Below are 16,300 nucleotides of genomic sequence, written 5' to 3' on the forward strand. Positions count from 1 at the left end.
CTGGGTGAGCCAAAGGTGGTCTACTTTGGCCTGGACTTCTGAGAAATAGATGCCAAATAGTAAGGGGCCCAGCAGAGACCCCTGTGGTACTCCACTGGTGATAGGTCTATTGGTAGAGGTGGAGTCACCAGTTTTGACAGTGTGTGTTCTGTCAGTGAGCCAACTGGCTATCTGTCTAGTAACATTTAATCCCAGTTTTAACTTCTCCAAATCTTTTGGGTTTCTAGTACCATGATGGGAATAGATCTCATTCCTAAGTCAAAGTATGACAAAAGTTCATGAAGTAAGTATTGTTTCAGTCTTTGCTCTTCGTAGCACCCGCAATGTGCCCAGTAATGACTCATTCTGCAATTCGTACAGAGTTACATGCATCGGTAACGTATCTAAATATGATTGTTGATTATTTTTTATAAGACCCACTTGCTCCTACTGCTACTGGAACTGTCTGGATATATCTTTTTTCCACATTGCTCTAATTTCTGCTTGCAAATCCTGATATATTATGACTTTGTCTCTCTGTATGCAAGACACTGTAGTCACTGGATGTAGAGATTTGGGTGTAGCGATTTCAATGATCAATACTACTTTTGTCTTCTTTTCATGAACCACTATATCTGGCTTTCTTGCATCTATCTTTTGAACTCTTGGTAATGGGCGATCCCATGTGATGTGGACTTCATCATTTTCTGTGATGCTTTGTGGCTCATGTTTCCAGTGTTTTTCAGCTACTTCAATATTATGTTTGCACAATCCCCAATGCAACAGTCTTGGCACATTATTATGCCTTTCAGTAGACAGTCCTTCTGCCATTAGTATGTCATAACCAGCAACAACGTGTGCAACTGCTTCCAATTCTGCTTTACAAAACCTACATCTATCTGTTTCTCCCACATGTTCAATGTTCTTCGTAAACCAATGTGTACGCAAGTCCACTATCTTGGGCCACCAATATTAACCTTTCATCTATTGGTTTGAATTCACCTCTCCTTAACCATTCCTGCATTCGATCCTGATCACCATGAGGTTGTTCCAGGAGTATTCTATATGTGCAACTATATTTATGCATTTTCCACATTTCTAGCCTTCTCACCTAATCCTTCACCTTATTTTCTTTCGTTTTTTGGCACATTCAGTTGTTGCCTGATTTTTATCCACTTCTGGTTTTCCAGTCTATCTGGGAGAGGTTCTCAATAATGCCAGAGAAGGGAATTGTGTCAAAAGCCGTGGCAAGATCGAGATAGGTTGTGTGCACTATCTTACCTTCGTCCATGGCTTTGGTAACAATTCTCAAAGTCGTCTACCGGATTTAATAAGCACGATCTACCCTCAAAGCCAAACTGGGTTGGATCCAGTGTTTGGAGTTCACCTATGTCCTTGGTGATAAAGTCCATGACAATACTTTCCATGGCTTTGCAGATGTGGCTGGTTAGACTTATGGGTCTGCAGTTTCCAGGGTCAGCTGATGGCCTCCTTTTGTGTAGGGGGACTATTGTTGCTGCAGGAATATAGCCAGTTCTTAAGCTATGATTAAAGAGAAAGCCAAGCGAGTCCACTAGGTCTTGTTTTAGATGGCCTCATAACCAACCTCCCACTGAGGCCATGTTTTTGGCCTTGGCCAGCACAGAGATGACCTGTTTCCCAGAGATACAGAGATGGTTTGAGATATGGTAGGTGGGGACAGGGGGGCAAAGTTGGCGCTGAATCTGTCAGCTAGCAGGCTGGCAATATTATCTTCCAGTGTAGTATTAGTGATCCCATCTACAACCAGTTCGACACATAGCTGAGCATTCCCTTTTAGACTTCGTACGTAGTTAAGGAATGCCTTATTAGCCCTGGTTAGGGATGTGATTTTAGTTTCATAATTTGCTTTAGAAAACTTTATAAGATTTCTGATTTTCTTATTTAGGTTTCGGAGGGAATTCTCTCTCTACAGAATGATATCCCTCTTGCTTTTGGACAAAAGTTTCTTCCTCTTGTTATATAATCTGTTTATACTGTTTATATGGTGGCTTGTTTTTATAGGAAGACTTGGTTTTGATCTGGTCAGGTACATCAGAGTTTATATAGTCGCTTAAGTGTCTGTAAAGTGCATTTGCATATGCTTCTGCATAATGATCACTGGTGTCTGAGATTGTGGATGGTATGAAACTTTTTATACCTTTGCTTAGTACGCCAGTTAGCTTTGGTGAATTTTTTTTTTTTTATAATTTTTGTTCCTGTCAGTTCTAGTAATTACTTCAACAGAGACTGATTTGTGGTCTGACCTAACCAGTAAGGGCATCATACATGGGGAAATAAGAGACCCTCCCCCATGTTAGTGAGTACTATGTCCAGAACATTTGAACCCCTAGTGCGGATGCAGACCTTCGGTTCCAGAAAAGTTGTGTTATCAAAGTCCAGGAACTTCTGAGCGAGTGTGTTTTTACTCTTGTATGTCCCCCAGTCTATGGAAGGATAGCTGAAATCTCCATGAATAAGGTGTCAGGCTGTATGGCAAGAATTCCAGTAAAAGTTCAAAAGCACAAAACACAAACCAGGAAGCACAAAAGTAAAAGGGAATCCAGATACACCACAGAGCAGGTATTCCAAAACACAGGTTTATTGAATCCAAACTGATTAAGCGCTTTCGTCAGCAAGTCTGACTTCATCAGAATAATTTCCATAAAAACCACAAACTTTAAATACCCGCCCCCAGCACAGGTAACATGACATCATATCCTCAAAATATATAATACATCACAGCCTGAATGCATAAAAACATAAAAAACTTTGGAAATATTGTTGTTAAAAAATTTGGATACTGTAAAATATACACATAGCAATACCAAAGACAAATGCCACATAATATAAATCACAAAAATGTGACAAGAAATGGCCCCATATCTGACCTACATATAAAACATAGATCTGAGCTTCAAAATAAGGGCATAATACTAATATGGTCATTGAGACCAGGGTATGAGCCAGCATTAAGTTTAATTTGCCATTTTAATTCCAAGAACTCTAAATAGTCGTCCAATGGCCCACCCCGAGGCCCTAAATCAGAGTGGTCAATGGCAAAAAACCTACAACAATGAGTGAGATGTTTTTCCACATGATTGTATAGGGCATTCTTTTTATTTTTACACTTAATGTCATAACAGTGCTCATATACCTTTTGCTTAAATGCCCTTTTTGTTTCGCCCACAAAGAATCCATCAAACAACCCACACTTAGCTATGTACACCACTCTCTTTAAAAAACAAAAATATTTCTTAATAAAGTATATAAACCCATAGTTCTTAATGTACAAGGAATCCCCTTCCAAAATAAATGAACATTATCCACACCTACCACATTTAAAGCAGCCACCTTTTGTGTTTCCTTTCCAACAAAGTTTTAAAACTTAAATTTTTTTTGTAAACAATAATCGGTTTCACTCCTAAAATCTTTGAAACTTCGTGATCAACATCAACATTTACTTGGCTATAATTATAAATAGTGAAATCAGCATCAACATTCTGAATAATGGTTACAACCTGTTTGATAAGTTCAGTTACCTCCAGTAAGCTCCCCCTCCCTCCCCTCCATTGTTGATAATGGTTGTTGTAAGAACCAGTTCTCACCCCTCCTCTGGTTCCTGATCCTCTCAGGGACATCCCTGTTTAAATAATCATTAACTTCAGTGTTCTCATTAACATCCTCATTACATGCTAGCTGTTGTTCACTAAAATACCTAGCTTCTTGTCCCCTAGGTGGATCAGGGTAAGCCTTATCAGCTTCATAATCACCCTTGTCCCTTTTTAATTTACGTGGTTTCCTTATTTTCAAGTCAACTAACCCACCATCTACATGTTTAAAAATATTTTAAAAATCATTTTTTTTACATTGAAACAACAAATTGTTTTTAATACAGGATTCAGTCCTATAAAATGCCTCTGATAGTTGATGCCGCCATTTTTCTGTTGTCAGCAATAAGAATTTTAAGGAACTCACATCCTGGTTTGTTGAAGAAGGCAGTCAAATCCTGATGTAATTGTGAATTTTTAATGAGACCAGAAGGATATTTCCACAGTCTCAGACCTTTTGATATTTGTTCACGGTTAACACACTCGTGAAGATATGAGTTTCTCAAGTTGGAGCTTCTTATATTTAAAGAGTAAGTCCTGAAAACGATCAAGTTGTTGATCCATAGTCAAAAGTGGGTTCATCCTGCCGGTCACCATTATCATCAAGCCTCATCTCGTTTCTTAGCCATTCCTCAGTTGAAAAACACACCACAATTGCGTCACTTCCGCTTGAAGCTGTTTGTCTAGACCCAGTAATAGAACCGCAAGGGTTATTCAACCCAGCAGAGTTACTCTGCGTGCGGTCACTGTTAATACAAGGTCTCTGTGCTGGAGTAATAAAGGAAGAGTCACTAAACTGCGAAACAGTAGCAAGGTTGTCATTCCTAGTAGCTTCAGCATTCCCCGGTTTTTGTAGGGTTTTTTGTGCCCCAGTTTTTGCCAATTTGGTATTGGCTTACTGGGAGGAGGAGTACATCATGAACTCCTGTTACAGGGACCTTTGGGCTCTCTATGGCCGCTACCTGGATGATATAGTTCTTTTATGGAAGGGTGGTGAGGAAAAACTAAGGGAGTTCTATCAGTATATCAATAACACTACTGATTTTCTTAAGTTTACTTTAAATACTGATAAGGACAAACTAAACTTTCTTGCTGTGACTACTGTCAAAGACTATGAGAAAAAAACATTTGTTTCTAAATTATACCGAAACCCCACCCACTCCAACACACTTCTACATTTTGACAGTTGGCACCCAACTCACCAGAAAAAGGCACTGGTGAAGGGGCAATTCGTCAGAATTGCCAGAATGGTGTCAGATAAACTTGGATTTTCAAGCTGAATGTGACAAGTTGAACAATATGCTCACAAAAAGAGGCTATCCTTTGGGTTTTGTCAAAGCTATTGAAAATTAGGTTAAAACAAAAAGGCAAACGGGTGCCATTGCCAAAATTTTATTCCATAATGGTGGGACTAACAGCTCTCATTCAAGTGACAAAATAATGAATAATAGTTTTGCTAGAGCCTGTGTTTTGCCTTTTTCTCTTAATTTTTATGATATCAAAAATATACTGGAAAAATTCTGGTCGGTTTTGATGTTGGATCAAGAAGCTTCTAAGATTTTAGTAGTGAAACCGATTGTTTACAAAAAAGATTCCAGTTTTAAAACTCTGTTGGAAAGGAAACACAAAAGGTTGCTGCTTTAAATTTGGTAGGTGTGGACAATGTTCATTTTTGTTGGAAGGCGATTCCTTGTACATCAACAACTATGGGTTTTATATAGCCTATTAAGAAATATTTTTGTTTTTCAAAAAGAGTCATGTACATAGCTAAGTGCGGGCTGTGTGATGGATTCTATATGGGCAAAACAAAAAGGGCATTTTAAGCAAAGGGTATATGAGCACTGTTATGACATTAAGTGTAAAAATAAAAAGAATGCCCTATACAATCATGTGGAAAAACATCCCACTAATTTTTTTTAGGTTTTTTGTCATTGTCAATGCTGATTTAGGGCCTCGGGGTGGGCCATTGGACGACTATTTACAGTTCTTGGAATTAAAATGGCAAATTAAGCTTAATGCAGGCTCATACCCTGGTCTCAATGACCATATTAATATTATGCCCTTGTTGAAGCTCAAATCTATGTTTTATGTAGGTCAGATATAGGGCCATTTCTTGTCACATTTTTGTGATTTATATTATGTAGCACTTGTCTAAGGTATTGCTTTGTGTATATTTTACAGTTTCCAAAGTTTTTTAACAATATTTCCAAAGTTTTTTATGTTTTTATGCATTCAGGATGTGATGTATTATAGATTTTGAGGATGTGATGTCATGTTACCTGTGCTGGGGGAGGGTATTTATGGTTTGTGGTTTTTATCTAAATTATTCTGATGAAGTCAGACTTGCTGCAAAAGTGCTTAATCGGTTTGGATTCAATAAACCTGTGTTTGGAATACCTGCTCTGTATCTGGATTGCCTTCTTCTACTTTAAGAATTCCAGTAAAGCAAGGTAGTGGGTGTGCTTATCCTGGTTCATGGTGGGGGGTCTATAGCTAGCAATGATGTGGTATGGTACTTTCCCCAATAGTTAGTTGGGCATTGAGTAGTTCGACAGCCATCCTGTTTGACCAGTCTTGAAGTGTATTTGGTTTTAATAAAGATGGATACACATCCACCTTTGGTTCCTTCATGCTCATTTTGAGGTCCGAACATTTGGTAGGCACTGTAGCCTTGCATGACCAGGGTGCTCTCAATGGCCTTGTCTCTGTAAAGTACAGTTGTGTACACTTACCATAAATGTAGATGTTTGAGTGTCTTCACTGTTGCAGTCATCACTGTAGGGTTCTCCCCTGCCGGCAGGCAGTCCTCGGTCGGCCAGAATCCCAAAGTCTGGGTCCGGCGTCGGTTGCTCAGCCATGCTCCCTGACGTCAGAGCGCCAGGAGTATAAAGCTGGCAGCCGACGCCATGTTCTCCAGTTTTTCTTGCCCCAGATGTCAGGAGTTCCAAAATGAGTGTAACCCCATACCCTTTGCAAATACACCTCAGAAGAAGGGTGAAGGGAACCACACAAAAGAAAAAATTAAAGGGGACAGGAGGGAGGGTAACCCAGACTGCAACAGTGAAGACACTCTAACATCTACATTTATGGTAAGTGTACACAACTGTACTATGTTCATAGTGTTTCACTGTTGCAGTCATCACTGTAGGGTTGAATCCCAAAGCAGAAGAAAAGGGAGGTGGTCAAAGTAGAGGGGGGCGGCTAAAAGGCCCTGCAAGACTGCAGAAGCAAAGCCTGCCCTAGACTTAGAGTAGAGAGGTAGATTGTAGTGCTTAGAAAAAGTATGCACTGAACTCAAGTTGCAGCTTCCAAAATGTCTTTGGTAGGAACTCCCCTGAGAAAGGCAGCTTAAGTGGCAGCAGCCCTGGTAGAGCGAGTCCTAATACTTCCTGGGATTTGCTTTCCATGGTGCGAATAACAAAATCTGATTCCATGAGCGATCCATTTAGAAATGGTCTGTTTTGAAATGGCTTTGCCTTGGGAACTTGAAGCATAAGAAACAAACAATTGCTCTGATTTCCTGATGTCCTTGGTTCTGTCCAGGTAAAAACGTAGTTGTCTGTGTACATCCAAGGAATGCAAGATCCTTTCCCCCCTATTTTGAGGACTGGGGAAAAAGTTGGCAGGTGAATAGTTTGATTTAAAGCCACTTTGGAAACCACCTTAGGCATGAAAATAGGATTAGTCCTTAAAGACACACTGTCTTGATGAAAAATAATATAAGGTTCCACAGCCATGAGAGCTTGCAACTCCAAAACTCTCCTGGCAGAGGTCAGAGCTAACAGGATGGCTGTCTTCCATGATAAAAACTTGATGTCAGATGTGGCAGCAGGCTCAAAAGAAGGTAAGGTGAGTTTTTCCAAAACATAGTTGAGATCCCAGGCAGGAATGGGTGGAGATCTAAGGGAGCTTAAATTTTTAGCTCCTCTGAGAAACTGTCTCATGAGCTGGTGGGAAAAGATTGGAGGGTCTGTATTATAATGAGCAGAGATAGGAGAGGCATGTATCTTTATGGAAGAGAAAGAGAGACCCTTATGTAATAGGTCTGTCAGGTAAAGTAAAATCAGAGGAATATTAGGAATAAGAGGATCCGAATCCTGAGCCTGCATCCAGGTGCAAAATCTTTTCCATTTTCCTGCATAAGATTTTCTAGTTCTAGGACGTCTGGCTTCTAAAATGACATCCATAACCTGCTTGGGTAGGAGAGAATGAATCATAGACCCTGGATTAGCCAAGCAGCCAGGCTGAGAGTTTTGACATGAGAGTGCAGAACCTGACCCTGGTGTTGGGACAGAAGGTTTGGAGTCTCAGGTAAAACCCAAGGGGGCTCCTGAGAAAGGTTTTTTAGTGTTGGGTACCAAAACTGTCGAGGCCAATTTGGGGCCAGTAAAATTATCATCTTGGGCTTGTCCTGCTTGATCTTTAATAACACCCGTGGAAGAAGAGGTAGAGGCGGGAAGGCATACCCCGAGAGGTTTCTCCAACTGAATGATAGCGCATCCACTTTCCATGCTAGTTCGTGAAATGTCCTTGTGCAAAAAATCTGTAGTTGATGATTGAGGTGGGATGCAAAAAGATCTATGTGCGGGCATCCCCAGACTGCTGTAATCATCTTGAATATTTCGGTGTCCAAGATCCACTCGTGTGGGTCTGACAGGTTCCTGCTCAGACTGTCGGCCAGGATGTTTAGTTTCCCTGGTAGATACTGAGCTTGTAGGTCCACTTTGCAAGCTAGAGCTGTGTTCCATAGATTCATGGCTAGTCTGCAAAGGGGGTAGGAGTGTGAACCCCCTTGCTTGTTTATGTACCACATAACTGTGGTGTTGTCTGTCCGTATCAGTAGTTGTCCTGGTTGTAGCAGATTCCTGAAGGCCAATAGAGCGTTCTGAACAGCTAACATTTCCTTTAAATTGATATGCAGGTGCTTCTGATCCTTTGTCCAAAGGCCCTGCAGACATTTTCCCTGCAAATGGGCTCCCTATGCGTAATCAGAGGCATCCGTGGTTAGTATCTGGCTGGCTGGAGGCAGACTGAAGGCTTTCCCTTTGTTTTGAATACATGCCTTGGTCTACCAAAGGAATTCCTTTTGTAGACAAGGCAGGACAGTGATCTGTGTGTCTAGACTGTGGCAATGCTGGGACCATACACTTTTTAGGTACCACTGTATTTTCCTCATATGTAGTCTTGCATATGGTACGAGGAGGATGCAGGAGGCCATGTAACCCAAAGCCTGCAGGAATTTCCTTGCAGAAAGCTGAGTTAGAGACGCCAAGGTTTTGAAAGATGAAGCCAGCTGTAATTGTTTTTCGGATGTCAGAAATGCCATCCGGGTTGTTGTGTTCAGAAGAGCGCCCAGAAAAGTTATCTGTTATGAGGATGTCAAATTTGACTTTTTTATGTTCACAGTGAATCCCAGGAACTTGATTCTGAACAAATTCTAGATGCTGGAGTAAGACATCCTTGCTGTCTGCTTGAATAAGACAGTCGTCCAGATAAGGGTAAATTTGAATTCCCTTGAGTCTGCAATAAGCTACTACTGGTGCCAGGCATTTGGTGAAGACCCTGGGCGCAGTAGACAATCCAAAGGGCAGCGCAGTGAATTGATAGTGCCTCGATCCGGCCTTGAACTTGAGGGTATTTTCTGCACCCCTGCCTGATAAGAATGTGTAAATAAGCCTCCTTTAAATCCAAAGTTACCATCCATGCATTTTTGCTCAGCATTGGAAGTAGCTGCTGTAGAGTAAGCATCTTGAATTTTGGTATCTCGAGAAAAGTGTTCAAGACTGACAGATCCAGGATGGGTCTCCATGAATTTTGCTTTCTGGGGACTAGAAAGAGCCTTGAGTAAAAACCTTGTCCCATTTCTGAAAGTGGAACCAGTTCTATGGCCTTCATAGCCAAGAGGGCTTCCACCTGGTTTAAGGCCTCTAACCATTGATGTTTTGGTAGATCCGGCCATCCGCTTGGTCTTGGTAGGGTATGAAAATGGAATTTGTAACCTCTTGAAACCACATCCAGAACCCACTTGTCTTGGGTTATACGAGTCCAATTTTGGTGAAAAAGAGAGAGTTTTCCTCCGAGAGGAGTTTCCAGGCAAGAAGTTCCTGAAGCCCAGCAGAGGGAGTCATTGAGCCCGTTTTCTATGAGCTTGAGATCTGTCCTCTCCACCCCTAGGGGTGGAAGCAGTCCACTGTCTAGGTCTGTAGGAGGTCTGCGTTTGGGGCCTTCCTCTGGAGCGTCTGTATCCACCCCTCTGAGGCCTGGCTGAATTGGGAAAGGACCAATTTTTAGTAGGCCAATTCCTACTAAATCTGGGGGGCTGTACTTGTAAGAAATCCTTAACCGTTTGCATGGATTTTGCCTTGTCCTCCATCTTCTTTATTACCTCTTCAGCCTTGGATCCAAACAAAACATTATGCTGAACAGGAGCATCTAATAACTTAGCTTTTACTTGATCCGGCAAGTTTTGTTCCTTTAACCAAGCATGTCTTCTAATGACTGTGCCAGAGGCAGCAGCCCTACAAGAAGCCTCCAAAGCATCAAAACCACAGTGTAAACCATGTTTCCCTACTTGTTTAGTGGCATGCATTAAATCATGTAATTCCTTATTGTCTGCACAAGCAGAAATGGAAGTTAGCTTTTGTTTCAAAACAGACCGTAGAAATTGCTGGTATTTCAGCATATGAAATTGACAGTTAAAAGCCCTAATAGAAAAAGTTGCAGAAGTGTACACTTTTTTGCCCCATCTCTCTAAAGCTATGGAATCCTTGTCTGTGGGAATGGGGTTTTTAGCAGAAGCGGCCTTAACCCCCTTAGGGCCCTGAGAAATGGTTTCAGGATCAGCAGTAGGATTCTTGTATAAAAACTGGTGGGAATCAGGAACCCTATAATATCTGTCTGGCTTAAAAGGAGCTGGAGGAAAAGAGTCGGGAGTTAAGTTAGCCTCAGAAAAGGCATCATCCACAATATCCAAAATAGGAGGAATAGCCAGGGGTCTATGTTGGGGAAGAAGAAGAAAATCCCTAAGTCTTTTCTTAGATTCAGAGTACTCCTGTCCTTCCCAGTGAAAATGTTCCCTCATTTCATGTAAAGTTTCCCCAAAAGAAAACTCCTCAGGGGGAGAAGCTGAAGGAATGGATTCCTCAGCATCAGAATCCTCATAAGGAGGGAAAGAATAATCCTGGTCAGAAGAAGACACTGAAGAAACAGAAGCCTGATCAGAAGAGTCATAATACAATTCCTGCCTTGGCCTTTTATCTGGAGGGGGATGTGAACCCCTAATCATAGTAAGCAAGTCCTCCGCCATCTTAATTAACTGTTTCTGAGACTTGGGTCCCGGATCAGAAGAGGCCTGGGCTGTAGTCTTTGATTTGGAAGGAGTCTTTGCCTTTGTCTTTGCCTTTATCAGAAGCTGTGTAGGCCTGAAAATACCCTCGGAAGCTGGTACCTGCACAGCGGCTCTGGACCCATCCGAGGGAGCATTGTCCGAAGGTCCTGAAACTGAAATATTCAAAGGCCTAGTTGGCTCCTCGTGGGAGTCCGTTTCGGCCATCGGTTCCGAAATGGCCGACGACAGGGGCTGCAAAAGCGCCTCACTGACGACGGCTGAACCTGAAGCTGGCTCTGCTTGTACAACGTCGTCTGTTTTGGACCTCGGAGGCCTGTCTTTATCCTTGCGTCGTTTGTGAACTCCGGTAGTCGGAAGCGTGTCCGACGACATTTTGTAATTAAATCACCTACCGAAGTAATGAAATGCAAAATTGTTCCTTCGTTTAATCGTACGTTGATTAAATCTAGCACAAAACCGACAACTAGCTACGTCGTGGTCAGGGCCTAAGCAAGGAATACAGTAAGAATGAAAATCTTTATGAGGTATTTGCTTCCCACATGAAATACAATTATTAACTTTTTCTGACATCGGACTGGAGCAAGAAAAAAGTTTCCCCAATGGGGTACTTAGCTTTGAGTAGGAGAAGAAAGTCTTCGGACTGAAGTACGTAAGAAAAAATTGTCAGGAGTCAGCCGACCGGCACTTGTGAACTGCTTTCACCGCACGGCAAGAAAGACTGGAGAACATGGTGTCGGCTGCCAGCTTTATACTCCTGGTGCTCTGACGTCAGGGAGCATGGCTGAGCAACCAACGCCGGACCCAGACTTTGGGATTCTGGCCGACCGAGGACTGCCTGCCGGCAGGGGAGAACCCTACAGTGATGACTGCAACAGTGAAACATGATGAACATCTGCACAGATGTCAGCGTCCTCCAAGGTGAGGAGTGCTTCCAGGGAATGCGGTTTCATGTTTAAACTCTTAGCATTAAGCAGCACAACCCTAAGTTTGTCTTGATTAGATTTTGTTACACTGGAAAATTTGTTTTGACATTGCTTAAAAAAGGCACTATGGGGGAGGTAAGGGCTTTTGCCAGTATCCAAAAGCTTGGGGGGGGGGGGGACAGGTGCAGACCATCTCTAGCAAAGCAGCAGGGCCAGGTCTACCATGTCTTCCCAGGTTGACAGATACTAGATCCCCCTGGACTGACAGAAATGCAGGGGAGTTTCTCACATTTGGGGAAACCACAGAGATCAACCCAACAGAAATATGCACAGGAACAGTCTCATCCTACGGAAACCACCTTCTTGTTGGTGGTATGACTGCCATTCCTTGGTATACTCCCTTTTCTCTGAGGTATGATAATCCCAGAGTTGGTATATATACATGTTTGGGGGTTGGGGATGCAAGGGGGCTTATCTCCTTTAAAAAAATTAAAAAAAAAAGTTTAAAAGGAGAAGACTGATGTTTGCTATTCACTCATCCTAGATTTTTGGTCTTTTTTTCAGCACATCGGGACTTTGCATTTTAAGTCAACATTTTAACAGGAAACCGCTCTTCTCACCCCATTTCCTCTGCTCAGCAGGACACATCTCCATTTGTTTAGTACAGCAATAATCATTATGAAGATATTAAATATACCAACAGTTCTGGTCCAAGTGCCTTTGGCAAAAGTACAGCAGACATCTCTATAGAAATATTAAACAAATTAAGGAGTCTGATACAAGTACCACAGTAGGGTACAACAGTAATATTTAATATTAGACATAACAAAGGTTCTATCTTCTGAACTGCAACCTCTTTATTAAGTCATTCTTCCCTTAAGAAAACCCTGTCAAATGAGCATCATTCATTTATACATACCCAAGATGATCACTGGGCATCTCAGGTTGCCCCTTCAACATCACTCACCTCCTGCCACTTCAATTTCTCTTTAACTTCTTGATTATTAACATCCGTCTTTGAATAAACTTCCCTCTTCAACTTAACACCACCTTTGACTTTCCAAACAGGATATAGCCAGACAACCCTGCCCCCCCCTTCATAACAGACAAAACTTATTCCACATTACATTAATGCTATAAAATCTCTTAAATGTCATACTCCAACAACAAGTTTCCACCCAACAGATATCAACCTTATTATCCTTTTTTTTTGTAATCTGTGCTACGAATTTCCCAGGAAAATATTTTGCTCCTCATGGCCTTACCATTAAATGAAATACCTAACCTACCATGAACTCATTCCGGTGTCTAAATTATAGTTTAAACCATTTCTCAAAACCCACACATTAGACAAACATTAAATAAGAACCTAAATGCTAAATATATCACAAAAATTCACACCTCAGGCAGAGGCAGACTACAATACGGATACATAGCTTTTTGAACTTTTGGCCAAGCTCAAATGTCACGGACACCTCAGAGGCAGACTACAGTACTGATACATAGTTTTTTGAACTTTTGGCCAAGATAAAGTGTAATATTTCAGCTGAGAGCCAACAATCTTCAGCTATTTTAATTCTCTCTTCCCTAGTATGGGTGTATGTTCCACTTCCACAGCATAAACAATGGAAAAGAATTCATACAGGTTCCCCTCACTCACAGTAACATCCAAACTTACAGAAACCGTCTTAACTATAGGTCTTGCAAACGTAGGTCAAAGTAACCATTAACTTGTATGCTGTGACCTCCATCAGCCTATTTCCAAATCTCCATAAAATAGTTCCTACGTCCCAGATGTAAAAGCACTGACCTAGGAACAGGATTCAAATTAAGAGTTTATTGCTCCAGTGTTTCCTGCTGAAATACATATTTACCTTTTTTTCAGTTTCTTTCCCTCTTCCTTGGAAGCGGGAAGGATCATAGCCAAGTATGGCCCATCTACTTCAAAGAAGATGCTGTTTTCAGAGCGCGTTATGTAAGTAAGTGTCGCTGGGTCTACAAGCTCCTGGTACTGGTGATTAGTAAATCCATCCTGAAAATAAAAGAAAAAGATGCTAAAAATGTATGGTCTACTGTCTTGCAGAACATTGCAGACCCACTCTCCTGGCACAAGTTACTGCTTTCACATAAAACAAAATATTAAGGCATTATTAAGACATGTTTATTTTATTTTATTTTTTTCATTCTTTCTCTCCTTCCTTCCATTTGTTAACTGGGAAAGTCCAATTTAGCCAGAAACACACTTTCAGCTTAGGCCCACGGAGTAAAGCTCCTCATTTAACAATGATATAATAAAATACAGTAGGATATAATAAAATAAAACAGATCATCCATGAATCTCTTCCATGCTGTTGTACTAGTCATTTTCTTTTCTCACTACGACAGAACTACAATCCTGTTAGTTGTGACATCATTGCCCAAAGCAGATACCCATCACTGTGGCAACAGCTGCACAACTATGTCATTAAGAACACTAGGACTGTACTTAAACTCAAATCCCACACTATATAAAAGATATGTTTGTTACAACAATCTTTGAACTAATGGTAAACCGATATATTTCTGGTTACTATTACAGTAAGAAATGTTACATCTGTAAAAGGGTGGCAAATTACAGGAAGAAACTAAATGAATATGAAAAAACTATGAAAGGGAGGAGACTTTGATCAAGGTAAAAACAGAACAATTTATTGTGAGAAATGCTATTAGCAATACATTACAGATTAATTACATAAATTGCATCATAATAACTAGAAACCCTGCTTTTACCAAAGCATAAAGCTTTACTGCAGGTTATATAAAATGCTTTACTACTGTGTAGTAAGGGAATACACAATGATAGCAAAACACAAATACACAACTAAAAAGCAAAAATATAAAATGTCCAAGTAGCATCTCAAAACAATGACTTCCCAGTACACACAAGTTGGACAGGCCATAACAAAGTCTACAGGTTCTAGCAGAAGCCCAGGAAGCTGCTGACACACCAGTCTTGAGTAACAGCAGAAGTCATACTCCACATACAAATTCAAGTAGACCATAACAGAAAGTATGCTACGTTACACAAAATGCACTGCAATACATACCTTCACCAACACATTCAGCATTGCACCAGGGTATGAAATCGTAACCTTTGGCTTCTTGGGATTATTTGATTTTATTACAAAATTCTCAGGGAAAGAGTTTGGAAGAACACACCAGATCCCATCAGTATCCAACTCCAACGGCCTCCTGTTGAAACAAAGAAAATAAAATTTAACTTGTCTGAAATCTCCATACAAATTTCAGTGCAACGATATAAAACATTTACTGGAGTTCTAAGTGCATTACTGGCAAACTATTGCCTAATAGCAAAGGGCCCTTGTTAAAACTTTTCATTCCTTCTATAAACCTGAACACACACTGTCAGGACAAATCTTACAAAGACGATGTACCATTTCATATTAATGGCTTATTGCCCTATGGATTCATTTTACTTTCTCAGCTAAACAAGCTAAACATGCCACCCACCTAGCTAAGGAAAAAAGTGAGACTATTCAAATCTCTGAAAAATATAGGCTAAAACCACTCTGAATAGTTCTTTGAAGTAGGACAGACTCACTTCTGAACAGTAAGGTGAAATAAAACGGCAAGCTTGCTAGTGGAAAAGTGGTTGGGAGTGCATACCTGCACTGTGAGGAAGCCAAATAAGGAACAGATACAGAAAGCAAAAATAATGATAAAGATGAAATGCTAAAACAAACCTATCCTCTATCGGAGGCTAAGGATCTACTTCTCTTGGTCTTCAAAACAAAGGGCACAGTTCTTCTACCTTTACCACAGAGAAAGACTCACAATGTGCTGGAGCAACACTATTGTGTCCTGGTGAAAATGGAGAGGTGGTGGAGCAGGCCTAAGAGGAAGCACAGATGGGAGCTGCTGTGAGGTCCCTGCTCATCATGTGTCAACTGGAAAAAATTAACCCAGAGTTTTTACCCCCACTACAGGGCACAGTACATGGAAGTGAAGTGAATGTCATAATTTCTGTAGACAAGGGCTTACAAAACATTATCTCCTTGGTAAAATACCGCATTGTTCAGCCCCAAGAACATAAATGTACCAGAGGGGGAAAAAAAATAATTGCGCAGAAGGAACTTGCACAGTTGCTGGCCATTTAATAACCTTTGTTACTTAATGTCACTGCCTGCTATTTGTACTCCAATAGATATGTGCCAGCTGTACAGACCATTGTTCTACTTCACACACACATAGTATTCCCTGAGAGATTTCCTCTGTCAACATAATGGCTAGAAGGAACAACTGAGGGGCTGAGAAAATACATGGATATTAAGTACTGTGGCAAGCTGCTTCTCTATACTGATGCTGAAAGGCATGTTTTCCTTTTGTTTTTTCTTCTTCTCTTTTAGCAAGTGGATAACTGC

General features: G+C 41.0%; 1 protein-coding gene across 1 annotated transcript in view; it reads right to left on the reverse strand.

Annotated features, from left to right (window-relative positions):
- The window catches only part of POLE (DNA polymerase epsilon, catalytic subunit), a 1,031,469-nt gene that overhangs the window by 723,916 nt on the left and 291,253 nt on the right, over positions 1 to 16,300 (reverse strand). The window contains exons 22-23 of the mRNA XM_044069769.1: positions 14,966 to 15,110; positions 13,754 to 13,911 (exon numbers count right to left, since the gene is read on the reverse strand). Coding sequence (XP_043925704.1) covers positions 13,754 to 13,911; positions 14,966 to 15,110 — 303 coding nt within the window. The remainder of the gene's footprint in view (positions 1 to 13,753; positions 13,912 to 14,965; positions 15,111 to 16,300) is intronic.

The sequence above is a fragment of the Protopterus annectens genome, chromosome 4.part0 (genome assembly GCF_019279795.1).
Source record: "Protopterus annectens isolate FY-2018-M chromosome 4.part0, PAN1.0, whole genome shotgun sequence".
Classification (NCBI taxonomy): Eukaryota; Metazoa; Chordata; order Ceratodontiformes; family Protopteridae; genus Protopterus; species Protopterus annectens.